This window comes from Carassius carassius, chromosome 9 (assembly GCF_963082965.1).
Source record: "Carassius carassius chromosome 9, fCarCar2.1, whole genome shotgun sequence".
Taxonomy (NCBI): domain Eukaryota; kingdom Metazoa; phylum Chordata; class Actinopteri; order Cypriniformes; family Cyprinidae; genus Carassius; species Carassius carassius.
Window position 1 is genome coordinate 13,537,119 of NC_081763.1, and position 27,542 is coordinate 13,564,660.

The 27,542-nt window shown below is 38.5% G+C and overlaps 1 protein-coding gene across 3 annotated transcripts; it reads right to left on the reverse strand.

Annotated features, from left to right (window-relative positions):
- Window positions 1-868: 868 nt before the first annotated feature.
- LOC132148985 (synaptic vesicle membrane protein VAT-1 homolog) lies at window positions 869-27,187 on the reverse strand. Of its 3 annotated transcripts, none has more exons than XR_009434991.1 (7): window positions 26,499-27,187; window positions 20,121-20,328; window positions 11,562-11,732; window positions 9,711-9,800; window positions 7,560-7,801; window positions 5,490-5,850; window positions 869-5,447 (listed from the first exon to the last, which is right to left on the reverse strand). XR_009434991.1 is itself a non-coding variant. In XM_059557832.1 (6 exons), the coding sequence occupies exons 1-6, from the start codon at window positions 26,946-26,948 to the stop codon at window positions 5,584-5,586; spliced, it is 1,428 nt and encodes a 475-aa protein (XP_059413815.1). In that variant the 5' UTR covers window positions 26,949-27,187; the 3' UTR covers window positions 869-5,583. The 3 variants fall into 3 exon arrangements, 1 of the variants encoding a protein (XP_059413815.1); XR_009434992.1 differs by having other exon boundaries at window positions 5,482-5,850; XM_059557832.1 differs by having other exon boundaries at window positions 869-5,850.
- Window positions 27,188-27,542: the final 355 nt, after the last annotated feature.

Consider the following 27,542-nt stretch of genomic DNA (forward strand, 5'->3'; position numbering starts at 1 on the left):
CTTTGATATTGTTACCATTAATTGAAGATTTTATTGGTTTAAAAATATGTTTTTATAAATTCTTGATTTTATGTAAATATGCACTCAATTATAGTGTAAAACTGAAATATGTTTGCAACAACTCTGTAATTTTTCTTCTTGTAAGCAACTAGTTAATAGTGAGAATATATGGATGATAATAATAAATGTTTCTTGAACATCAAATCAGCATATTAGACTGATTTCTGAAGGATCATGTGACACTGCAGACTGGAGTAATGATGCTTATAATTCTGCGTTGCCATCACAGGAATAAATTTGATTTTAAAATACATAATTTTTTATATATATATATATATATCAATACTACCATTTTAATTATTTTTGACCAAATAAAAGGAGCCGTGGTAAACAAGACATTTCTTTCAAAAACCTTTTGTTGTTTTTAAAAAAAAAACTTTTTTTGTTGTGTGTGCATATCTATATATATTATAAATAAATAAATATATGTGTATATATATATATATATATATATATATATATATATATATATATATATATATATATATATATATATATATAATACATTAAGTGGCAAGCACAAGAACCAGGGTGACAACTGTAAAGATATATAAAAAATAATTTATATCATAACAATGACTATCCCAGAACAGTTATTGTGGTAAATGGGGAACCTAAAGGGAGTATTTGTTTGCGGCACAACAGGCTACTGGAGTTTTATTGTCAGACAGAGCAACGGTTCATCTGCCCACTGTGTCTTAATCAGTGTCTGTGTCTTAAAATTTCCTTCAATAAACTAAAATAATGTGTATCTCTCTATAGGGATGTATGGCTGAAGCATGTTTAATAACGACTCCGTAAACACCTCTTTTAGTTATGCTCTTTAATTAGTCCTGGAAAACATGTAAGGCAAAATGGTCACATCACACACAGAAGCGTTATGAACTCTACGGTCCTCATGACCACACGCAGTCCAACCAACCCAGAGTCAAGCAGAGAAACAGCAGCACTTCAGATTCTCAAAATTAAATGAAGAAAGTTTTAATGGAGGGTTTTGAGAAACAAACAACAACAACACAAACAACCCGTGGTGCTTCTCTGACGTGTGTGGAGGGGGAAGGAGCATTAATGCTGACGGATAGGGGCGGGGTTTGAATTTAGAACCAATCAGTGAACAGGAATGCAAGCTGGTGCCTCTGATTGGCTCTTCAGTCAAAAAGCCAAGCAGGAAAGTTGGAACTATAATTTACAGAGTGCAAACAGAGACTTTTGTGACTCAAGATTTCTCTTAAAAGTCTGCAAAGTCACCATGTATCTTTATTAGCATAAGTATGCATCCGAATGTACATAAAAAGTGCATCAAGACAGTGTGATGTGCGCAGTGTAGATTTGCAAGACAAAAATATCCCTGTTACGCTAAGCATGTGTGGGAAACAGTCCACAATGACTCGCTGTTTCTCGTATGTGCCAGACAAAGAGAAGGCAAATACATCTGCCGTATAAATTCAGAGCTAAAATCCTTTCAAAGCTTCATTTCATTAGTGGTTTCATTGATGCATAAATTAATAAATACATTTCACCGTAGGCACACCAAAATGCACTACGTTTGTGAATCTAACATTGTAAATAAAGTCCAGGCATGATGCGATTTAGCGCTGATCAAGGCTGCATTTGCAGCAGGAATTCTGCACTCCGCAAACCTGAGGGGCGTTTCCTGTTCTGGGAAAGCTATTGGATTGAGAGACTGAGGAAGGAAGCAGCTTGGCTCGACCCGAGCCTCTCTCTGGCTCCCAGTCGCACAATTCCATATCCACGAGAGACACTCACACCTGCAGCCGAGCTCATTGTGGAGCCGTTGTGAGCTCCAAAATAAAAAGGAAGAGGAAGAATACTCCAAACCATCATGCTGTAACAATGTCTAAACCTTGAGAGATTTAAAGTGAGCATTCCCAGCCCAGATGTCATTGTTTTTGGGTGTGGGTGCTCCGAATGGTCTCTGAAAGGACCCAACGGTGCTTAACGTTAGCAAATGCAGACAGAACTAGGGACGAGACCGAATCGACAGCCTCTCTGATGTCATAAGCAAGTGAGATGAGTTCCAGAACCGGAATGTCGCTGTTGGATCATCTGGAAATGAAAACACAGCAGGGTTTGCTTGTGAACGGGGCTCTAGGACTCGATGTTAAAGGCATAGTTCACCCAAAAATGAAAATTAAAGGATTATTTACTCACCTTCATGTCATTCCAAACCTGTATGGCTCTTTCTTTTGCACAAAAATACGATATTTTGAAGAATATCGGTAACAAAACTGTTTTGGTTACCATTGACTTCCATTGCATGGGGAAAAATATCTTTTTATGCTTCACAGACAAATTAAGTCACACAGGTTTAAAACGACATGAGGCTGAGTAAACAATTTTCATGTTTAGGATCACGATTAATTACCGTACATTCACTGAGAAACAAAACAAACAAAAACAAAACGAATGGCTTTCAAATGCCATGGCCCGAAACATCCTGGAAAACTACACAGACATTAATCATTTATTCTTTCTGACTGCTGCTGGATCTTTTTTTTTTGGGGGGGGGGGGGGGGGGGGGTTACCTCGGGTCATAGGTTAGAAAATACGCCTAATTTCCTACAAACAACTACATGATACACAAAAGTGCATCCGTAAACAACAGTACACCTGATCTGGGGGTTTTCAGATCAGTGGGAATAAGATTCCAGCCCTTCAGGACAGCAGAGCTGAGACGGCCATAGGGGACTGTCTACGTGTGTCTATGCTTTCGTCTGTAAACATGCGTGGAGGCAATCTGGTGTTGGTCTACTGCTGAAGCACAGTGAGAACGAGAGGTTTTGCATGGATTCGAGCATTAGCGGAAAAGGAAAAAAGTCGGAAATCAGTCAGCACCAATAATATTCAGGGCATAGTCGACCACACACGACAGGAGCGAATTCAGAATCTCAAGATCTTTTACTGCAAGGCCATTTTGACAAAACCACAGACGGTTATTTTTTTCTTCATCTTTCATTCTTTGCTTTTTTTTTTTTCTTCAGTACAGTAAGCACAATTATAGCGAAGGTCATGTCTTCACAAAAAAGTTTGGCACACTCGGTCAGGACCAACGAAAATCATATGATTCATCACATTTTAGAGGAACTGCAGCCAACTCAAACTACTACTGAAATGCAGACCACAAAAACAAACAAACATACAAAAAAAGAATCTAACAAAATACAAAAAGGACGGATATTTTTCACTGATTTGTTAATTAAAGTCACCATCCAAAAGAACTAGTGGAACACAACAAGAAACTGAAACTCAATCCCTCAGATCCAAAACTAAAAACCAGATCGTGATTCAGTAAGTTGAAACACGGTGATTCTTCGGACTAGTTTGACTGTTCCACACCCACCCCAGTGCATTCTGGATCTGAATGGTTATCTGCACTCATAGTGATTATGCTAACACGAGCATGCATCAAACAATAAGGCCTTCTGAGCATCTCCATGCATGTTCAAACACTTGTTTCTTGGTTTCAGAGGCGCATAAAGAGTGAGTGTGTTGGTGGGAGAATGAGAATGTGACTGAAACGGAAAGTCTGAGTGAAAACCCGGACGGGATTCAGAGATGCAATGGATCAGGTGTGGAACCACCATTCCCTATAAGTGCAAGCAGACCAATGCAGGCCGTTCACGGGGGCTGGAATATTCAATAGAGTGATGGTGAGAGTTAGAAACTGACAGAAGAGGATAGAAAGAGACAGTTAAAATGCCAGACAGTAGAATAAGGTAGCATGAGGGAGGTAGAGTGACAGAAAGAAAGAACATTTGAATCTAAATCTGAAAACAAACCTGAGGACAGACGGTCAAAAACAGAAACACACATACTCACACACAACAAACACACCTATAAAAGAGGGGATCTTGTTTTTGTTTTACATAAACACTCACTGAAATGAACCAGACTCACAGTGTGAAAAGAAAGAGCGGTCAACGGTGTCTTGATTACTTGAATGATAGCACTGCAATGCATTTAAATCACCAGCGGAGGCAGTAGATTACTGCTCTCTGAAAAACAGGAGGGGGAGGAGCCAGAGGGTTTGATTGACATGTCTAAGAGAGGGTGTAGCCACATTCCTAAATGCATTCAAATAAAACCACAAAGTTTATGGTATAAAAGCTGCTGCTGTGAAGATGTGAGCGGCTGTATGTTTGTGTCCATCTGGGATGTGGGGGTGAGACCTAACTGTCATCCCTAACTAGTCTAACTGCTGTTGCTATGCCAACCACAAAGACGAAAAGGGTAAGTGAACGGTAAGAGAGAGAGAGAGAGAGAGACAGGGAGAGCAGAGTTAGAAAAGCCAGACGGAGTGGAGATCATATGTAAATGCGAACTGCAGGTCAGCATGATCGTGTGGTAAAGCCGTCACAGGAACGAGGGGCAGAAAGCGTCAGGATCCTGAGGAATCCTGGAGGAGGTTCTGGAATGAAAGGCCACTCCTGTCTTCATGAGTCCACATCTGACACAAGTGAAACGATGGGAAAAAGTCTGGGAGAATGCTCTCTATAAATGGTCCTGCTTACCAACCTAGACTCATTAAAACCCTGGTGCTTGCCCTATTTTAATGACATGGCACATTGATCAGCTGAAGCCTAAAACACCCTTGTTAGTTTCTGGAGTAACGTCAACGACGTGTTCAGGGCACACGTGTGCGCATGAAAGAAACTTCTTGTCCCTCTCAGCCAATCCCAGACCACCCTGACTCCTACGGGGGCGGAGCTTGAGTGCATGTCAGTGAGTCTGGTCCAATGAGGGGAAAACAACATAAACAATGGGAGTGTAGGTGGGTGCTTTTGTTTTTGTTTGCCAATGTGGGCAGAAAAAAAATGTGTCACTTTTGATGACGTATGGCCAATCAAGCAAGAGCACCCACTTCAGAATAGAGATGAACAGGGAACAGAAAACCCAATCTCACGGCGGATACACAAACACACGGAGGGGTGTAGAGTGAACAAGGTGGTATTTGGTTTGCATCTACAAAGAATATTTCAGTGGTATACAATAATTTTTATAGTGCATTAGTTTGGCAGGAATAACAGAAGATATGGTAGTACGATTTGAAAGGGTGCAGAATAAGGTTATTTTGTTATATAATTAAAGACGTTGGTTGAGTAAACACTGAGGTGATATTTATAAAAAGGATAATACTGCCCTAACACGGTGGCATGCAGTCACTCGAAATAGTAAGTAAAGATGCAGCAGAACCAGGAATAAATTCTCCTGGGTTACTACAACAATAAAGTGGTGTGTTCCCTTGGTGTGTGTGTGTGTGTGTGAGAATGTAAGTGGTGTGTGAATTCTGTTGATTGAATGATTGCAGAAAGACAGGTCTATATGTCCGGAATCACCTGGGGTTAAGCTAATTACACTATACACCCCTCCAAACACACACACACACACACACACACACACACACACACACGCACACACACACATGCACGTACACACACACACTCAGACCATTCCCAAAACGCTGACACAGACACAAAGAACATCCACTATGTTTCTCTCCACTCAGTTCTCCTCTTTCTTGGCTTCTTCCTTCTTTTCTTCTGCTTTCTTGTCATCCTTCTTTGCCTCTTCCTTCTTCTTCTCCTCTTTCTTGGCGTCGTCCTTCTTCTTGTCATCCTTCTTCTTGTCATCCTTTTTCTTGTCATCTTTCTTCTTCTCCTCGTCTTTCTTGGCCTCCTCTTTCTTCTCCTCTTCCTTCATGGGCTCAGTGGTGAGGATGATTTTACCGATGTTGCTCCTCTCTTGCATCCTACGCATGGCATCACCAACCTGAGCGAGACAGAAAGAGAGAGAGAGAGAGAGATTGGTAAGGGTGTGGATGAGAAACAGCAGAGAGAGCAGCTTGATTGGCCATCTGCTGTGGTAAGAATATCTAACAAGCTGTTGACAGTTGATTTAATACTGAACTTCGCGCGCACACAAACACCCTTTTGTGAGATTCTTCATGTCTCCAATTTAGTGGTCTTACTCTTACGCTAGAGAGTCAGGTGGCTGATGACCTCTAGCCACAAACCTTTAGATTTACACCAGTGTGAAATATGACTTACTAAAAGAGCATTTTTTTTAAAATTGGAAATGCCCCCAGGTAGCAGAAGTCTAGATGGCCTTTAAGTTAACGGATATGGAAAAAATACGCAAAACTCCAATTCTGATACCCATATTTACTGCAAATCACCTTTAAAAAGTTTTAAAAACAGAAAAAAGCTGTCGGTTTATTTCAGAACTGAAAAAAGGGCAAAATTATTATTTCTTTATTGGCATCTATTTTCAAACTGCGATAATCTCAAAATGGTTGTATATCAGGTTGTACAACTAATATAGTTTCAGATATTGTCTTTCAATGGCCAGTACTCAAATAACAGTATGGCTTTAATAAAAAAAACAAATAATAATAATAATAATAAATAATAATAATAAATAAATATATAAAATGTAATTCATAAACAACAAAAACAATGAATGAAATTATGATACACACATATACATATAAAGAGAGATACAGATACAATTACATAAAAAATAAAACGATTTCTATAACAATGCAATGTAAATGTAATTTTAATTTATTCAATACTTAATAATATTAAAATTATTTAATTATTATAAATAAATATTTTTTTTATTATTATAAAAAAAATTATATACAAATTGGATATTCAGCTCAGCAACTACAGTTTGATGTCGATAATGTAAATATATCTTCCTATCTTAAGTTTACAACCATATAATGCTAAACTGAAGATTTAACATGTCATCTAGTCTCTGGTCATCCACCCGTCTCCTTCTCTGCCCCCCCGAGCAGTTCACCTCTCCTTTACCACTCTACCTAACAACCAGCGCCACGGCAACAGCGAGCCATCTCCTAGCAACGGGGGAAAAGCAACCCGGCCCTGACGATTTACTTGTGGACAGACGGAGGGAAGAGAAAGAGACGGGAAATGAGAGTGAAGGACAGGGAGATAGAGTTACCAGCGTACACAGAGCACTTAAACAGCTCTTCTTCTCATCAGCTGAAGTCTTGTGAAGCCTTCGGTTCATGTGAATCTGAAAGCACGCCATAATTCTTTTTACGAATTTTCAATAGCACCAAAGTCTGACGAGGCTGATAAAACCCCAGTTCGTCTTAAAAGCATCAGCTCGCAGTCACTTACTGTAAGCAGGAAGAGACATCTCCATAGCAACAGGAGAGATAAGAAAGGAGAAGAAATAATAGGGAGAGATGGATGAAAGAACAAGTGAGGAACGAGGCAAGCATGACTGATCAAAGGGAGGAAGGAGTACAAGGCATGGGTGGTGGTTGAAGTGATGATCGTGAAAGAACAACCTCGCATATTTATCTGCTGAAGGTAGAATCTCGATGGATTTGAACTTCCTGGCATAAATACACTCCCAAATATAATTACACTCTTCATGTTTTTTTCCCAAACAACTCCCACACATAAGTTAAAATGAGCTCCATCTGACACTCATTCATTCACCTGTTCTAGGTGGTAGGTGGAGTCGATTCGGGGCTTGATCTTGCCCTGTCTGTACAGGTCCACAACAACTGCCATGGCCTGAGTGATGAGCTCGGTCTCAGAGTCCAGGTACCCCAGGTGAAATCCACACACGGAGCGGTTCCCTTGGATCAGACTCAGGGTGTGTACAGAGAACTGCTGGTACCAGGTCTTGGCCACCGCAAACAGGCTCTTCTTCTGACCCGCCAACATGTTAGCTGCACCTGTCCAAACACAGAAGACACAGATTTACATCAGTGCATATTCAAATCAGGGTTTTGGGTCCATTGTCAGTATCCAGGTACTAAATTCTCACAAGATATTAATATGATTTATGGGATGTGCGATTTGAATAAAATGTTTTGACAGCATGAGTAATTTTGTATCACGGTAACAGAAAATATAATATACATTACGTACAGATCAAAAGTTTTTTAGCTTTTTGTTTTGAAAGATATAAACACGTCAAGGATACATTACTGCAACTTTTGATCAAAGACAATTATTATGTTATAAATGCTTAATTAAATAATCAAAATAAACGCTGCTCTTTTGAAATTTCAATAACTATGAAAAATGCTATCATGGTTTCTACTAAAATAGTATGCGGTTAACTCTTTACAACACTGATAATAATAAACAACAAGAAATGTTTCTTGGGCACCAAATCAGCATATTAGAATGATTTCTGAAGGATAATGTGACAAAGACTGGAGTAATGATGCTGAAAATGTTCAATTGTAATAATATTTCACAATATTACCGTTTTACTGTATTTTTGATTAAATGCCTTGGTGAGTGTTGCGATATCATATGGGAATGGTCTTACATTTTAAATAACCATATCTCAATGTCTGTTTTGGATAAATCTGTGAATTAAATACTGAAAGGCAATTTATCTCCAATTCAGAACTTATACAAAAAATAAAATCATTCATAACAAAATAACGACAAGTTTCTTAAGTATAAAACAAGCTTCTCAACAAGTATAAAACTTTGGTTTATTAGCTACACTAGTAAACCATCCAAAACAGTTTCGCACCGCTCTTCCTTTAGTAGATCCTGCTCTGTGTTTGCGTATTTTTCAATGCATCTTCACTGCCTTCACATGCAAATAACTTAAAACAGCCAAACATAAAGCAGAATAAATGGTTTCTCCAGCAGTCAACACATTTCTAGTATCTTACCAGCCATTCTTATGTCCTAGCATGTGTGTGTGTGCGAGGTGTTTGAACTCGGAGCATGCTCCCCAAGCATGAATAGGTATTTGTGTGGAGTTTTCTGCATGTAAAATGTGTGTGCGGTTGACCGACGGGTGAATTACTGCTTAATGGCTCCCACAGTGAGCATTCTTCATTTACAGAGGAATGATATGCCTCTCTGGCCCTCCTTCTCACTCGCTTTTTCCCTTTTCCAACACTGCACTCTTTGACCCATCTTCATTCGCACACTGTCCGCACATCCTTTCGCGTCGCTTCACATGTCTGTCACTCCCTTGCTTGTTTTCTCCCAGTCACTTTAGAGTCTCTACACACGATTATCCTCTTCATTTCGCACGTCCTCTCTTTCATTCTCTAAGTCTAGCCATCGCTCTCTCTGTTCACTTCAAAGGTGGTTTATTAGCCACATATTGGGAAGACAAAGGATATTAGAGTAAATTACACACTATTGTACCATTACAGAAGGGGAAACGTACACATAAAGCAATGACAACCCTCTCTGTCTTTCTTTCTCACATACACATATTCACACAAAGCGAGCTCTGAGTTGGCCTGTGATTTGGACCTGACCCAGTCTGCTAAATTCGGACACATTCTGGGTTCTGGGTCAGATAGAGGAGCCATTGTTCTGATGTAGCAGGATAGAGGAAGAGAGTGAGCGAGAGAAAGAGATGGAGGGACTAAGACAATTTGGTGGGACTTCAGGACAACATGTTGTTTAAGTGGTCTTGTTCCGGGTATTGTGTTACTGAAGTTGATTTACTGTAATACGTCACTTTCAAGCTATTCAGACTTGTCTAATGTGGTTCATTCAATTTAACCAACAAAACCGCAGCCCTACAGACTGAAACTGTAGCATTTGGCTGAGGTGACATGAAAAGAGATGATGTTTAGGGCGTCTGCCGTGGCTCACCGTAGCTGATGAGCTTCCCCATTGGTTTCAGTAGGTTGAAGCCCTTATGGGTGTCAGAGCCTCCCAGAGGATCCAGAACAATATCCAAGCCTAAAACAGAGGCAGAAAGACAGCTGGTGAATGATGCATTTATTTACATGCAGTTTATCAATAAAACTGTACCTGCTCGGCCAAATAACAGAAGTCATAATTTGAGAATGCATGTTTTGTTTTAACATACTTTTGTGTGAATTATAAGCAATTTTGTGGCTTTCATTAATTATCACATAAAAAAATCAGTACTTTTATTTCACTAGGATGCATTAAATTAAAAACAAAAAAAAAACAAATTAGCTTATTAGAGTGATTTCTGAAGAATCATGTGACACTGAAGACTGGAATAAATACATTTTAAAAATACATTAAAATAGAAAACAGTTGTTTTAAATTGTAATAGTATTTGCTAATACTACTGTTTTCCTCTTTTGATCAAATAAATGCAGGCTTAGTGAGCATGAGAGACTTCTTTGGAAAACATTTTAATTGACCCTAACATATTTCTATATTTTTCTATATTTCTATTTATCAAAGCATCTTTATTTATTAAGAATATTTATTTTATTATTTTGATGTTATTAGCAATGCATGTTGCTTTAGCTGTTAGATCATTTGTTAAACAAAAGTTCTTCCTTTTTAAAGCTCCACTGCTACAGCGAGTTCAGCACATCAGTGTATTGCTGATTAAAGTTTCTTATTCAACAGTTATTTAACACTGCTCTCGTGTTGACCGGAGTGGAATGCCATCGATGTGATACTGTGTGTCTACATTTCTAAGACCGTTACGGTCAGAGGAGTACATCAAATAAAATGTTCGGTCATGGAAGAGCTAAACAAAATAGGAAGGAATTTGTTTTTTACATTTTTGTGATAAGATAAAAAGAGTAAAAAACATTTTATCGGACAGTGTGTTAAGACTTACAGCTGACTCAACACACAAACACAACAAAACCTCAATATACACATCAGATACACAACCAACAAAAAAGCACACATGTGAAAGGCAGAGTGGACAGATGTACTTCAGTGTTTAACATACACAAATGATCTGCTAACAGCGAAGCAGAATGCCTTATTGAGAACTTCTTAAGGGAGTCTTTAGACTTATTATGTTAGATTTCCGTTGTGTCTTTTATTGCAATGTAATTACTAGGCTATTTGCACACACAGCACCCAAAGCAAAAACAACAAACTGAAACTATTCATATAGATTTATTTGTGGTGATTAGCCAGCGGGGAAACATGTTGCATTTAAAATTGTTTAATTATAAACATGTGGTCTTAAAACAAGTTTATTAACCGCAAATACACTACTGTTCAAATGTTTGAGGTAGGTAAGATTTTTAATATTAAATGTAATAAAAGCATTTTATGCTCACCAAGGCTGCATCTATTTCACAAAAATGCAGTAATAACTGTAAAATTATGAAATGATGTTACAATTTAAATAACAGTTTTCAATTTCAGTATATGTTAATTTATTCATGTAATCCAAAGCTGTATTTTCAGCATCATTACTTCAGGAAATCAATCTGATATGCTGATTTGCTGATCAAGAAACATTTCTTGTGCTGCTTAATATTTTTGTGGAAACTGGGATACATTTTTTCCCCCAGGATTCTTCAGATGAATAGAAAATTAAAAACCGAAAAGCATTTATTTGAAATAGAAATCTTTTGTAACATTACAAATGTCTTTACTGTTACTTTGATCAATTTAATTACGAATTTCTTTCAAAGAAATCTTACCGACCCCAAACTTTTAAATGCTAGGTTTCATTCTTAAAGCTGGTTTTCAGTGTCTGTCATTGCTCACCTTTGGGGCTGATTTTACGGATCTCCTCCACATAATCTCGTGTCCTGTAGTCAATGGGGTGTGTGACTCCACCCTGACTGATGACCTCGTGCTTGCTGGCCGAGGCGGTGCCAAACACTGTGACATCATTCACCGTTTTACACAACTGAGTGGCAGCGATGCCCACCCCACCTAGAGAGGGAACAAAACTAATTATGAAACAAAAAGAACCCTAAACACAACTTATTTCCAGCAGTTTCCATCCCAAGACAAGAGTAGAACCTTGTAAGCAAAGGGTACGGCACGACAAAACCCACCCAGACATGTACATACCACTGTAGCAATCCCATTATCCTGGTTCAACTTGAAAGTGGTTTCAAAGGCTAATAATATGAATCAACTTATTAATGGATTTCAAACATCTTTAAGTCATTTCAAAGCATAGTATTTTTAGTGACAAGCTTTAACCTCAAGACTAAGAGTGTCTTCAGGACAGCAGGTCACCAATCATGAGCTCTGCCTGGGATCTAATGTCTTAAAGATGCCATTCACATCAAAAACAGATTGTGAGCAGATCCATTTAATCTGTGTGCTTTGAGTGCAATTCTAAGGGAGAGGCAGAGCCGGGTCTTAAAAGGTCACTAGTGCATTAACCTATAAAGGGTAAAGCTTATCTAATGACAAAAGTACGAGCGCGCATACATACAGTGATATTCATACATTTTGATCATCAAGTGCTCTAGGCTTTGGATTGTGATGAATAGTGCTTGCAAACACACTCACACTTTTACTTAGCTGGAACTTGTGATGAATAGGATACAAAATAGAGCAATGAATTCACCTTTTTTATTAGATAAATAAAAATAAAACAATAAAATGAAATGAAGAATAAAATAAACCAAAGCTAGAATGAGTAACTGCATAACGTAACCTAGTAAAGAGACAAAATAAAAATTAAAATAAAAACCATTGACCTCAATGAGTAACTGCATGTAAATACAGTGGAGACAAAAACAAATTCATAAAAAAATTAAATTAAATAAAAAGCGTTAGCAGGCATGCAAAACAATAAATAAATCCCTACAAATCAATGCAGCCTAGCTAGTTTGGGAAAAGATGATTTGTAGTTCTTAAAAACATTTGTACAATAACACTAATAGCAGCTGCATAGTTGAGGTTGATACAAGCAAACACTCTTATTTGTGTAAAAACTGGGAATATTTACTTCTCCTCCCACTATGTTGTAGAAAGTGTATTAATTATATTTCACCACAACACACAGCTTAATAAAATCATGTATACAAGTTATACATTTTTCCTCCGTCAGAGTAAATCAGATCAGAGTTGAGTAAGGGGCGACAATCTCTGTAGTGCTCGTCTACAGTGTCTTCTTCTGTCCCATCACTTCATTAAACTGGCCCTCTCCTCCTCTCCCTCATTCACTGGCTAGTGAATGAAGTTTGTGTTGCCATGGTGACTCAGGAAGAGCTGGTTCCTCTGAAAGCAGCAGGGCCGCCATTTTCTCTGTCAGAGAGCTCACAATGCATGAGAACACACGTCTCTTTCACATCATGCTTTTTAACCTGCTGTCTCTCCCGCCGTGTCTCCTGGACCTCGTGGTTGGGGTTCAGTGCCAGGCTGCCCCATGACCACTGAGCTCCGATCACAAGACCTGTGGTAGAGCTGCCAAGAGATCCCCTGAACCTCACACACACACAAAATTAACCTCTTTCATGTGTGCTCATATCTGCTAATCTTCAAAAATATGTGCACTTTACTTTCCCTCACTCAGTCTCGAGCATTCGCCAAGTCTTTTGTGTGAATTTCTCTATTTCTGCACATATAGGAACGCAACTAGGCTTCAGTCACGGGAAATTACATCAGACCCAAAGTCTAATATCTAGAGTCATCCATTTATCTACTTATATCTATATCTAAATAACATATACATACATATATACTGTATATATATATATATATATATATATATATATAAATATATGTCTGTGTGTGTGTGTGTGTGTGTGTGTGTGTGTGCGCGCGTGCGTGTGTGTGTGTGTGTGTGTTATTTAGAAAGTTCTATTCATAGTTTCCAAAAAAATATAGAAGAATGATATCTGAATGATCATATGACATTGGAGACTGGAATAAGGATGCTGAAAATTCAGCTTTGCATCACATGAATAAAATACAATATACTGGAATTGAAATATATATATATTTAAATTGTAACAACATATCACAATATTAGAGTTCTTACTGCATTTTTGATCAAATAATCACATCCAAAACAAAAGTTTGTTTACATAATATATGTGTGTGTACTGCGTATATTTATTATGTATATATAAATACACACACATGCATTTATATGTTAAAGAAAATTGTTTTGTTTATATAAAATTAGGGCTGTCAGCGTTAATGCGTTAACGCATGCAATTAATTTTACAATCCTTAATAATTATTTAAAGCAATTAAGGCAAAATTACTGAAGCCCAATTTCTATTCTAACCCTTTAACCCAATTTTGCTTCTCTGCTTGCGATTAGATCATTTTCAGTTCAGTCCAATGATCCAGGAAGCGAAAGCCTTCAAACAATCCATCCAAAACAGCGCTAATATAAATGAAACCAGGTTTATTACATCAGAGATTGCAGAGAGAACAGAGACTTGCGTTGTGTTGTCAGTTAATTATTCATTCCAGTGTGTTCCATGAGCTCGTTCATATTCCGTGATTCTCTCTGAAGAACACGAGCCCTCACACGTCACATGTGATGTGTGAAGTACAGACTATACGGATTGTCAACATCCCACTGCTGTATGGTCATATGAGACGTGACTGGATAACCATTGTCTCGCTAGTAAAGGTTTGATGGATGAAGACTGCAATCAAGGTAAAAACGATTGCGGTGGTGTACAGGAGACGTACAGTAACCATGCGTGAATCTGTTACATTAAAGGTGCACTGTGTATTTTTTAGCTGCATCTAGCGGCTCAGTCCCCCGCTCACTCCTCCCTTTAGAGAAGCTACAGTGGCCGACACAGGTAAAGATGTGTCGTTGTTAAAGACAGCTTAGAGCAATGAGATGTCTTTACAAAAGGTAAATCAAGGAATTATATGTACTTAATTATTCAATAAATCGAAGGCATTGTGAATGTTAATGCACTTGTTCATCACTGTGTCAATGTTTTATAGCAAGAACAACAAAGTGAGGAAACATGCTCTCTGTAGAGCAGTTTGTCTGTTTAGGGCTACTGTACAAACATGGTGGTGACTTCCATGTAAGGGGACCCGTGGTGTATGTAGATAGAAATAGCTCAAATCTAAGGTAATAAAAACAAAACAGTTCATTAAGTAAGGTATTTATACACCTCTGAAAACATAGTTTTATATACTATATTGCATTTCTGTAAATAGATCATTGTAAATATTACACATCACAATTTTAATGCATGTAAAGTGCTCTTGACACACTGATTGCACATTGCATTTATGCACAGCACATTTCCGTACATTTCCGATAATGTTTTGATTCGTCAAGTGTATGTTTCTGTGTCATGTGTTAGTTATTCTGAATGGATCCATGTACTGTAGTAGATGTATGCAGTCAGCAGGCGGTTGGTTTAGAATTTTTTTGGCATCTCCATGTTGTCCTGTCCTGTCAAAGTCTGCCATTAATCACAAAAAAAAGAGTGTGATTAATTTTAGTAAAAAATTATATTAATCTATTGACAGCCCTATATATATATATATATATATATATATATATATATATATATATATATATATATATATATATATATATATATATATATATTAGCTTTTTTATTTTAATGAATTATTTATTTCAAATTAGAAGCTTATAAATTATATTTAAAAAGTCAATAACAAACAAAAAACAACAGCAATAATTAAAAAGGAAATATTAATAAAAAAAATTCCAACAGTAATATACTAAATGTGTTAACAATTCATCAGTGGTTCAAGGAATGAATTTTTTTTTTCCCTAACTGGTCTGTTATTGTGTTACATTTCAGATAAACCCACCTCTAAATAGCATGCTAAAACAAAAACTGTAGTTGGTCGCTTCAGGAGGTCTCTTTCTGTCCAAGAGGGCAGTTATTGGCCAGAATAAGCTACAGCGCGGCCGAGGACCAGACCATATGTTGTTTTGTCAAAGGTCTAGCTATACATGAGACTTCTTCGGCAACACTCCAAACAAAGCGTTTCTGAATAAAATATAAGTGCACTGATCAAACTGACTCGGGGTTTGTGGAGTGAGAGAGCAAAAAAACTAAGAATCCATAGATACATAAGCAGATTCTCCCGTTTAATTCCATTTGTTGCGCTTAGGATTGTTTTTATTGAAGAAAAGTAAGCACGATGTTCTAATCAGGTCATTTTACACAAGGACATTCACGAGGGTGAAACACACACACAGTAAACTCTTTATGCTTCCTTCAATCCACACATTCATACACGCGCACACACTTGGCAGCAAACAACCTCGGCCACAACAATATTACCCTTCCAGTATCACCCTCCTCTAGCGAGAGTGAATTTTCCCCTAAAACACTGAGGAATACTGCAGATTCCCAACATACGAGCACTCAGCCCACACCCTCAGTGCAAACAGAGGACACAGAGAGAGAGAGAGAGAGACTTGTTTCACTGTGAGCTGTTTGACAGGATTCAAAGAGGAGGCTGAAAAATTTGTATCTGAATCTTGTTCTCGAATTCTTCAAAACAGATCTCAAATCAGAGCTAAAGGCAAAGGGCCAGCAATCCAAATAAAACATACATAATAGTGACTGTTCAGTCGAATTCAAGTGAGTCACAAACCATTCAGACAGATAATGGTGTAGTATTTAGCATGAGGCGCTGTCACAATGAAGAGGCTGTATTCTGCTCTGATTTGTTCTGGCTGCTTATAAAATCAGCAGTAAGCTACTATATCACATTTTAATGTCTTAATATATAGGGGAGTGAGCTAGAGCCAAGAAACTGGAACGCTAGAGGTGTAAACGTAATATATGGGTAATTTAGAATTTCGACCAAAAATGAAAGCGTCAATTGCGATATATCAAGTAGAAAATGTAAAAGTGCAAATAAAACCTTAAAGCTGTGCAATTTTGTCACTGTGAACTAAAAATAAATCAGTCACATTTCTTGAAAAGCATAAACAGATAAAATAAAATGATTTAAATAAAATAAAAATGAAACCTGAAAATATAAAAATAAAAGCTAATTCAAAACAGTAATAACTGTGTGGTTGAGGGGAAGAATTTCAACAAACGACTCAAATCTTTTTCTTCACAAAAAGCTATTGCATTGTATTCATTTAGACTACTTTGACAGCCAAAGGACACTGCCTGCTTTCATTGTATGGAAAAAAAAGCAGAGTGAATATTCCTCAAAACACCTTTTGTGTTTCATAGAAGAAACCAAAAGTCATATGGGTTTGAAATGACATGAGAGTGAATAAATGATGACAGAATTCATTTTTGGATGAACTAATCTTTCAAGAATAACAGGAGAAGGGGACTCTAAAAGATCTTTAGGAATCGATTTGATAAAGTGTAGCAGATGGCAAATGCTCTTCCTCTATGTTATAATCCTGGAATGCTGTTTTTGGTGTGAGTGTAATGTTTGTTTTATTTTACAAGTGAAACATTGACATCCTTAAAGGTTTTCCAGATACAACAAACTATTAGAACAAGTAGGCATATGGGACGCATCAGGATGGATTAGCTTTTACATTACAGATGCGCTGTAGTCACACACATTTTCAAATGCTTTTGATTGATCCAGTCACAAAACATTTTGGACCCCATTTACACCTGTACTAAGCGATGTCGGTTTGTGATCGGATACTTTTATGGTGCCTTAAAACCAGACAGCTTCAGGTCCCTTGCACTGTTGCTGAATGGAAAAGAATGACAAGCATCAACTAATAATTAAGAACAATTTTCAATTTGAGGTAAATTATTCCTTTAAAGAAAATGCATCATTATTTACCTAAAATCATGCATCATGCTCCATATGAAAATGCAGTGCCATGAAAATGCAGAGGAAACACATTTCCATTTTTACAGTGAATTCAAAAAACATCCTGTGCACTGAGATACCAAGGGCTTCCTGAGCACACACACACTTGAGCATTCATAGACACACACACACAAACAAGACAAAAACACAAAAACAATCTCAAGAACAAGATAACATAATACAAGCTGAAACAAAGAGTGATGGTTACAATTACAAGAAACACGATGTGCTACATAACTACAGACTCGTCTGTAATTAACGCCCCCACTCCAGAGACCTCCATTTATTATGGGGGCTTTGGCTTGATTTCTCTGCAAATATTTGTGACTAAGTTTTGTTTTAAAACATTCCCTCTTTTCTCTTTTAGGGTGTGGTAGCGGTTCAAGGAGACGCTTTCGTGATTGTTTGAGAATTCTGATTTCTGCAACACTCCAGTTGGACGAAAGCATTTCCTTCCACCCCGAGCCAAAGCTTCATCCACACCCACACTGTCTGATGCATATGTCCATAAGCATTCACACGGGATATCACACACCAGAGAGGGAATATGATAATATTTCAGGTCGTTTATGGGCCTCATTCATGAAACACAAGCAGAATTGATTCCTGTGAATACAATTCATAAATCCATTCTTACATAAACTGTCCCACTAAATTGAATGCTGCAATTCATTCAAGAATGGTTTTAAGTAAGATTTACACAAATAGTTTGTGTTGTTGCTTTTTTTTTTTTTTGTGCTCATTGTTTTTTTTAATGTGCCATTACACTGCAATACCTCTACTAGGTTATTTAAAAAAAAAAGCTTTCTAAAAACTCGCTTATTCTACTGAAAGTCCCTTTCAGGACTCAGGAGGCTCCTTTAAATGAATTTTTCACTGGAAAAACACACACAAAAAATCTGAGTGATGTATATCATATAGCAATACTGATATAGGGTCAGATGCTGTTGCTGCTACAGCTAAAAAGATTTAGATTTAGAATAAAATAAAAAAATTCATTATATTTGCACAAAATTTGTTGAAGGTGCAATGAAACCGATCACTAGGTGGCTCTGTGAATAAATTGCTCAAATACACATTGTGTAGATGCCTACCAGGTTTTGCTTCGATGTCAAACAAAACATTTATAAAGTTCAAAATGGTGGAAAGGCAGTATGGCCAACTAAGGAAATTAATTGGTTGTACACAGCATGAACCAGTCAATTTACATGTAACATTAAGCCCCAAGTTGTAGGCTAAAATGATTTTTTTTTTCTCTAATTACACTTACAATCAATGGTTTTAACAGTTATCTTACAATGAATCTCATTAGCTTTATCAGCTTTTGCACTAAACTATGCATTCAAAAAACAATATCAAGTATAAATAATTAGGCATCAAATATTTAAATTATGAACCAAGTTTGCCATTTTTCATTTATAAAACACTTGAATTGGATGTATAGTTTCCAAGCAGGGCTGTCAGGCAAGATAAGGCTATGTAGTACTTTTCATTACGATGTTGGCAGGTTTTAAATGCTGGTATTTCTTGAGTATGTGGAGGGCGTATCATACGAAAGTAGTTTGTTCAAAGTTTGCAGATTTTATCAGCAGTTTTAAAGCATCTAGCTACTCCCCTCAGTCGGACTCCAGCTATTCCACTAGTTTCCCGACATTCTCTGTCATAGGCAGATGTGATTTCACTTAGAATTTTTAAAACACATTTTGTTTTGTTTTTCATATTGATACCATCAAAATTTTAATTAGCCTGATTTTTTTTTTCACTTTGGTTATTAAATATAATAAAAAGGCCCTCATGAATACAAATGTACACTTAAAAATCTGACACTGTAATACACTCACAGACTGAATTATCAATACATACAAATTCTAACAAGCACACACCATTCTATTCCGACTAGAAACCTTTAATCACTTTAAATGTTGCATAATTAAATGAATAATTGTGTAATAAATAACAGTTTAACCAAATAACTATCATCACAAAATCGGTCACCGTTTTCCAGTACAACCAGAGCACTGCGAGCAGAACATTGTCTAAATGTTTATAAACTAAACGGCTGCCAAGGGACTCGCTCGTATGAATTTATCGATAAGATATTTTTTGACACCTACAGGAATACCCTCTGAGAACTAATAAACTATTCAATCCTACACCTGCATTTACAGTATCATTATTTAGAGAGCACAGATTCCCAGCACAACCCCACATATACATACACCTGCCCAGAGTGGAAGAAATCCTGGCTCACTGATCCACTCCCACGGATGACGATGGTAGTGCGCAACTAAATGTAAACCACTGCTGCACTCCCTTGCCACTGTAAAAAGCACCATGGTTCCCTTTTGGCCAGCTCCAAGAACCGTATACACAAATGCTTACGCACACCTGCACATGATGGCTGTGTCCATTGTGCTGCAGCTCATAAATATATATAACTGCATTAGGCTGCATGTAATTCCTATTATGAAGCCAGTAATACATTTGCATAATCTGCACAGTGCGCGCGCACACACACACACACAAACTTACCTGCAGCCATATGGATGAGTACGCTCTGGTTGGGACGCAGGTGCCCAAAGTCAAAGAGCATCAAGTAGGCGGTGATGTAATTGACAGGAAGTGCCGCCGCCTCCTCAAAGCTCATACCCTCTGGCATCAGGAAGGTGTGTGTGGTCGCCACCACTACTACTTCCTGCCACATACCACTCCGGTTCAGAACCAGGACCTTATCACCCACCTACAGACAAGAAAGACCGAGAAACGTTCAAGGAACGTTTGGAAAACAGCCCTGGAATGTTTCAGCAGCCATATGTCTTTCTGTGTTATATGCCACAGTCACCATAGCAGCGCTGCAACAGTCTTAAGTATACATCAATAAGCTTTCATTTGAGGAGATGTGATGATAATGCTCATCGGATCTGCATGGTTATTTGTTCATTTGCTGTTTCATGCAGCATTGGAGTAAAAAAATAAATTAATAAATCAGTTTTATTTTATTTTTTTTGGCAAGACAATTGCCCAGCTGCACAAATCTTGGAGATCTCTTGTGTACGTTGCATAGTCATTATCCTTCAAGACAGTTAGCATTCCTCAACAAAACATTTGAACCTGTACTGTTGGCCATCTGGACTGTTTTTCTAATCTTTATCTTTGGAGCAGATGAATGTGCTCCACTTAGAGTTGTTTGATAATATCAGTTGTAACTGAAAATCCTTCAATTACCTTGGCGACCCCCAGATACACACACAGATACAGGAAACTCATTGAGCAGACTTCCACTACTTCCTTTGGAACGAGGAGATACTAGGAATGCAAACACGCACACTTGTATCACATAAATCTTAGCCACCATTAGTGTGTTTGTGCAGCTGAAATTGAGCTACAGTGGTTTGTTCCATAGTCAAACTTACAATCTCTATTTGTCTGAATACATGACGATACATAATTGAATATTTTGTGAAATGGAACTTGACTATTTCCTGGATGTTATTGTGAGCAATTCATCCATGCATGTTTTTTTTTTTGAGCTTGTGATTTTTAATCCAAACTTCATAACTTGGCCTTCCAGTGAAATTATAGATTTCTTTCTGGTGGAGTATGCTGGAATCCAGTCATTTAAATATTTTAAACTCCGCCCCTGTCTTGCAATGAAATGCATTTGCATTCAGACCTGCCTCCATCCAATCAACAACTGACGGATAGAATCAAATTTATTTATTTATTTTTTTTCAATAAACTGTTTATTTCGGATGTACATCACGATATAGAAGAAAGATCTGATGCTAATTCCATGGCAACTGTAAGGTGAATGTATGTTAGACTTATTGTCTAGGTCTGTTAGTCTGACTTCACAAAAACCTGACAAGTACTATTTTAACTGAACAATTGAATTTACATGGCGTTTTACTGTCAGTTTGTTTAATTACAACTTTTACTATTATTTTTCAGTATTTTTTGGACCTCACTGACCTTTACTGTATGGGCAAAAATGGTTATAACATTTTATTTTATTTTTTTTACATCTTTGTGTTACACAGAACAAAACAGACGGTTTGTAACTGCATGAAGCTGAGTACCGTATTTTTCGGACTATAAGTCGCACCTGAGTATAAGTCGCATCAGCCCAAAAATACGTCATGATGTGGAAAAAACATATATAAGTCGCACTGGACTATAAGTCGCATTTATTTAGAACCAAGAACCAAGAGAAAACATTATCGTCTACAGCCGCGAGAGGGTGTATCTCTTAGTTCATTTCTCTTGGTTCATGTCTCTTAGTTCATTTCTCTTGGTTCATGTCAAATTAATTTTGATAAATAAGTCGCACCTGACTATAAGTCGCAGGACCAGCCAAACTATGAAAAAAAGTGCGACTTATAGTCCGGAAAATACGGTAAATGACAACATTTTCATTTTAGGGTGAACTATCTCTTCAAAATCAATACGAGCAATAGAAAGTACCACTAATATACCTCTAAAGCATTTACACATTCTAATATCTGCACTATTATGGCCCATGTTCTCAAATCATTGGTTGAGTCAATGTTATTATATCCAACCCAGTCAAGCTGCTCAAATAAATAGACTGCAATTCTGTTTGGTGTTGCTGGTGCCAACAAATGGCACACTTACCCTTTAAGCCGTTTTCATAATTCATAAAAGCAGTGACACTGACTGGTCCGACCTTTGTAACATGCACAAAAACACTCAACACTTGACACTTATGTCCCGTCCTTCACTTGTGTATTTTGACTAGCATCATAAACATCCCACTTCCTCCATCACTCTTTCTCCGTCTATCATTCCTTTTCATCTCCCATCTCCCCCTTTCTGTCTTTCTGCATTTCTAAAGATCAGATCCTCTCATCGGGGAGAGGCTGATCTTTCAGCCTCAATGAGCTTTAAGAGAAGACAACACACACACAAACATGGACGGAAAACCACCTATTGCTTTATTTATTTTTTAAGGCTACACAAACTTGCACAAATGTTCAACGGTGTTTCAGGAACCACACACACTGAAGCTTTTCTCAAAAGCAAAACACAAACACTAATATACCCAGTGCTTTCCTCACAGACAGGAAGACACACACAGTCTAATAGGCCCAAGGGACACATGGGCATCTTTGTCTTTACTGTCTAGTTAGAGAGCGGGACTACTCCCAAGCCGATACGTCTGTGCCCCAGTTCATCTCTCCTCACTGTTTTCAGTCTTTCCTCTCTCTCTCTCTTCTCATTTTCCACATCTCCGTCTTGCTTTCTACCATACCTCTTCTTCTTTCTCCTTTAATTAGACATTCTGCACATCACAGATCAATGGACACTTAAGTCTCAGCCAGGAACTGCGATCATGACATGTGATCCCCTTCTTTTTTTCTCTCTCTCTCCTTCTCAGACTTTCAAAACAGTCACACTTGTGTCACAAACTTATCATACTTCGTATTCTGTGTTCGCGCTAAACAAACACACTTTTCAGCTGAGATTGCAAAGATCAAGGCCAGCTGAAGGTCTTGTGAGATGTCTGTCACTGCCTGTGATCCTCTCCCATGTCTCTCCAGTCTCTTCCTGTCCTGTATGCACGCACATACACACAAACACACTTTGAAGGGTAAAGTGGCTCTTTCTAATGCATTTGGCTTATGCAATACATCTGTCGGCGAACTTTTAATCTTGTTGCTGTGGAAATGAGCGGGATTCTGCTCCATAAAGCTTTGCTGTCTCCCAGCGCTGATTTGGTCTATTTAATCTGTTTGTTTGTTTTTGTATGTGGCGGCAGTAGCCCAACGGCTGAAGCTCTGGGCTGCTAACACAAAGGATGGCAGCTCAAAATCCCACGTGGGGCAGAGAGATATTGAGATCACGATCTTGCTTTATCACCACTGTGCCTTTGAGCAAAATTAGAAGCATCTACGAAATAGCAACCAATTATGGAGGAATTAATCATCATTATTAATACATTTATTAATATTAATAAATATTTCTGCTATTAAAGTATTATATAAAAATATCTAAAATGACTATTTTAATGTTATTTATTATGAAATTTGTTTTTCACTGGCATGTTAACTGGTAACCACAAAGAGTTGTAATGAATTGCTATTTTGCAAAAAAAAAAATATATATATATGACATATAGGGATTATTTTACTGCGACATGAAAGTCTTTTGGGAAGTTGATATATCCTGTGATGTGAACATGCTGTCCTCCAGGTTATTTTAAACACATTAATTTAAACACTTTATTTTTATTATAAAGATATTTTAAATAGCTTTATTTTTTAAATAGCACAATTATTTTATAATTCTTTTGCATGCAGTTCATATTAACAGAGATTCCTGTGATTTTTTTTTACTTCAAATTTTTTTGGAACTCTTGTAGGTTTAATAGATTTAACTATAAAAGTATTAAATTTAGTTTAGTTTAAATACTTAAAATGCACAGCAGGGTACTGCAGTCACAGTTTGACTTATCAGGTTTATCCCTTTATTACTGCTTGTTTTTATGCTGCACCTGATGAAACTAGCCTTGGAGAGTCATTTTATGCTCATCCGCGTTGTTTATACCCTACAATTGTCAAATTAGGTCATACTTCCATCACAGCACCAGAACTGTTTCCACTTCTGTAACCACTCTCTGCACATTGTGAAACACTGTTGCCTCTCTTATTGTATTGTGACATAACAGCTTAGAGTATGTTTTTATTATTTTTCCACATTGATGCAGCTCTTACATGTTGATTGCTCTTATAGTACCACTAACTGAACAAATCTCAGCCTACGCCTCATAAACCCATAACTCTTCATTTACGATGCAGTTAAACTGCTCTTAAATGCGAGTACTTGAAACCACGTCAGGTTTCCATGTCAAAAACCTTATGGTTGAAACGGTTTCTCGATTAGAAATGTTACACAGCACCACCAGATTCAGCTATAGCGGCTTGTGTCCCTGCTGTTCACTTACTGATATTCACTGCATGGCTGTTTATCATCGATCTGTCAAATAACACACACACACACACACACAGAGAGAGGGAGGGAGAGAGCGAGAGAGAGAGAGGAAATTCCAGGCTGACAATGTGGTCCAGAGGAAGATAATTGTGAACAGATGCATCTGATCCTCGCAGCAGAACTCTGATAAATATTGTGTGTGCGCATAAGCAACAAGTTACATGAATTATTCAAGACAAAAATGCTAATATAGACAGAGAGTGGGCACAAGAGAGCAGTTTAGGAATAACATCTGTCGGGTCATGTGAGAGGATGTGACAGCCTTCAACATTTACCTCTACTGTGGTGTTTAGGAAGATTTGTATAATGTAGAAACAGTCTCTCAATCTCTTCCTCCAAGAAAGAGTCATTTTCTAGGCACCACAATCAGCAGATTCCTCACCTCACATGCTCACCAAACAATGTCAGCTTTGCCAAGCACTATCAGGTCTCAGAATGTGAGAAGCAGCAATTGTTTGCTTGCTGACATGGTAATACAGAAATAGCGAGAGCGAGAGAGAGATAGGGTGGACGGTGACCTTTTAAATGCAATATCGGTGACAGATGAGGCTGAGGAAGGGCTGAACCTTTATCTTCATCCTCCGCATCACCCACCAGCCAACGCCTAGTGCTCACTCTTCTTACTTTCTCTCTCTCTCTTTCCTGTTAACACACGCTCAGGCTTTAATTTGCATTTCACACAATTCTTGAACATCTTACCTCCCCTGGTTCTCATTAAATAGGTTTATTCTCGGTAATACAAACAGCAAATCCTTTCAACCAACTCTCACACAGAGCCGGTGCATGACGTTGCCATGATGTGTTGCCATGGAGAGCAGCGCAGCGACCACCAGGCATGACTCATCGATTTATTCTCATGGAGCACATAGAAAGTCAATTAGTCCACGTCATACCAAGACTCCACTGTTTTCTATGGAGCTGAAAAAATTAACCCTAGAATTAGATTCATTTATAATAATCACACTGATATCCGCTGGCCAGCTATAACTAATAAGTCTATAATAAGGAATTGTATTGCACTGGCGCTATGCCTACAAAAATAGGCGTTGACAAAAACTTGAATTATTGTTTAAAGAGGCCAAAATGAAGAAGAAGAAGAAATCTGGCAAGAAAGATGAATGATTTCAGAGTGTATGTCGGTGTCACAATGCGCGAGGCAGATGACAAAGGGCGCGTGCGATTAGCATTCCCCCCCACTCGCGCCTCGCCCTTTTTTTCTGCGCGTGGGGAGAGTCTTCCGCGCACCCACTTGACACCGGTATGGCTCGTACCAATCGCTAAAAGTTAATTAAAACCATCGAAAGCGTGATTTATTTACTTTTCAGAGGCGTCTGACATTAACCGCGCGCGCGCGGGTGAGGATGCTGCGCGTCTCAGGTGCGACTCTCGGAGAGAAAGAGGGGCGGTGGTCCCGTCCACACTCACGCGATTAAACTAAACGTCCATTAGAAGAAACGCAGCTGCCTACAGCGAGGAAAGTGTTTGCATAACTGTGTATATTTAAAGTATCATCAGACTGTTTGTTACTTTCAGCTCGCCGCGTACAGAAGCAATGCTCGCTCTCCCGTGAACGTTTATCGTTTCGGCCCACTGGTCGAGTCAGCGCGACAAGAGCTCCGGTGATGGTGAAATGAGGCTATCGGTGCCCCTCCCGCTCCTCTTTTGTCTCCGGTTGCGAGTGAATGTGACAGGACTTTGAGAATGAGTTCTCTTTGAATGACTGACATTGTGCACAGCGTTAAAGGGTATAAATAATTACAAACACTGTGTAAACATTTTCATAACATGTTTAGTAATAAACGCGTAAAAGATGCAGGATGGGCAATAAAATGAACACCGGAGAAGGAACATTGCCGAATAAATGGCTGTATAAATTAACTAAGCGATGAGTTTACTCACTTTTCTGTCAGTCACGTCTTCACCGACAGCCTCGATGATCCCGGAGCACTCCATGCCCGGGGTTACCGGCGGGGACGGGAGCCGGTCGTACAGTCCCTGTCTCGCCATCAGATCTGCGAAGTTCAGTCCGCACATTTTCACGCGCACCATCACCTCGCCGCTCTTGAGAGCCGGTTTCCCCTTCTTCACTTGGAGCTTCACCTTATCATACCCGCCGTAGCCGGTGAGCACCAGAGCCCGGTAGCTGAACGTGTCTTCCTCTGGGGCTTTCTCCGCGGCGGGCGCTGGGGTGTCGGCGGCGGCCTCGGTGGACGCGCTTGTGGGAGGTGGGTCGGGTTTGCTCTCGGTTTTTGGGGACTCGGCTGGCGTCTTGGTCTCCTCCTGCGCCTGCTGCTGCTGCTTCTGCTCTTCGGCGTTTTGCTGCTGGGCAGGTGCGTCTTCGCCAGACATGGTCGGAGTTTGGGTCGAGAACTTGAGAAAAGACTTGCGTTGGTGTTTCTGCCTCACTCAGGCGTATAATGCAAAGCTCAAACGAACTGCTTCGCCGTCCACTGTTTTCTCAGCCTTTGCTAAAAGGATGCTGGAGCCTGAGAAGGTGGAGGACAGGGAGACAGAGAGAGAAAGAAAGGGAGTGGAAGATGCCTCACGACGACTAGTGAGTGAGTGACCCGAGGCTCTGACAACTATTGAGCAAAAACGAGGCGAGGCTTGGCGAGCTGCAAAGCCCGGAGAAATGGATTTAAGGGATGGTGAGAGAATAATGGATTGAAGAGTCCAATGAGGGAATTTGTGTGCTGACAAGCAGCTGTGCTGACTTCAATTTAGTAAATGCAGTAAAGCTGTTTTTACTATACTCAGCTGAAATACACACAAGAGAATGAAAGGAATTCTGGCGTTAAATATACTTAAATTAATATTTTTCTTCTTTAGGAATGTGTACAGTTGAAATGCAGCCAGTATTAAATAAGCATAAGATGTTTTTTTGTTTTTTTTCTCATGATAATTCAGGTGTAAAGTGATTTGGTGCAACTTATACTGCTTTTA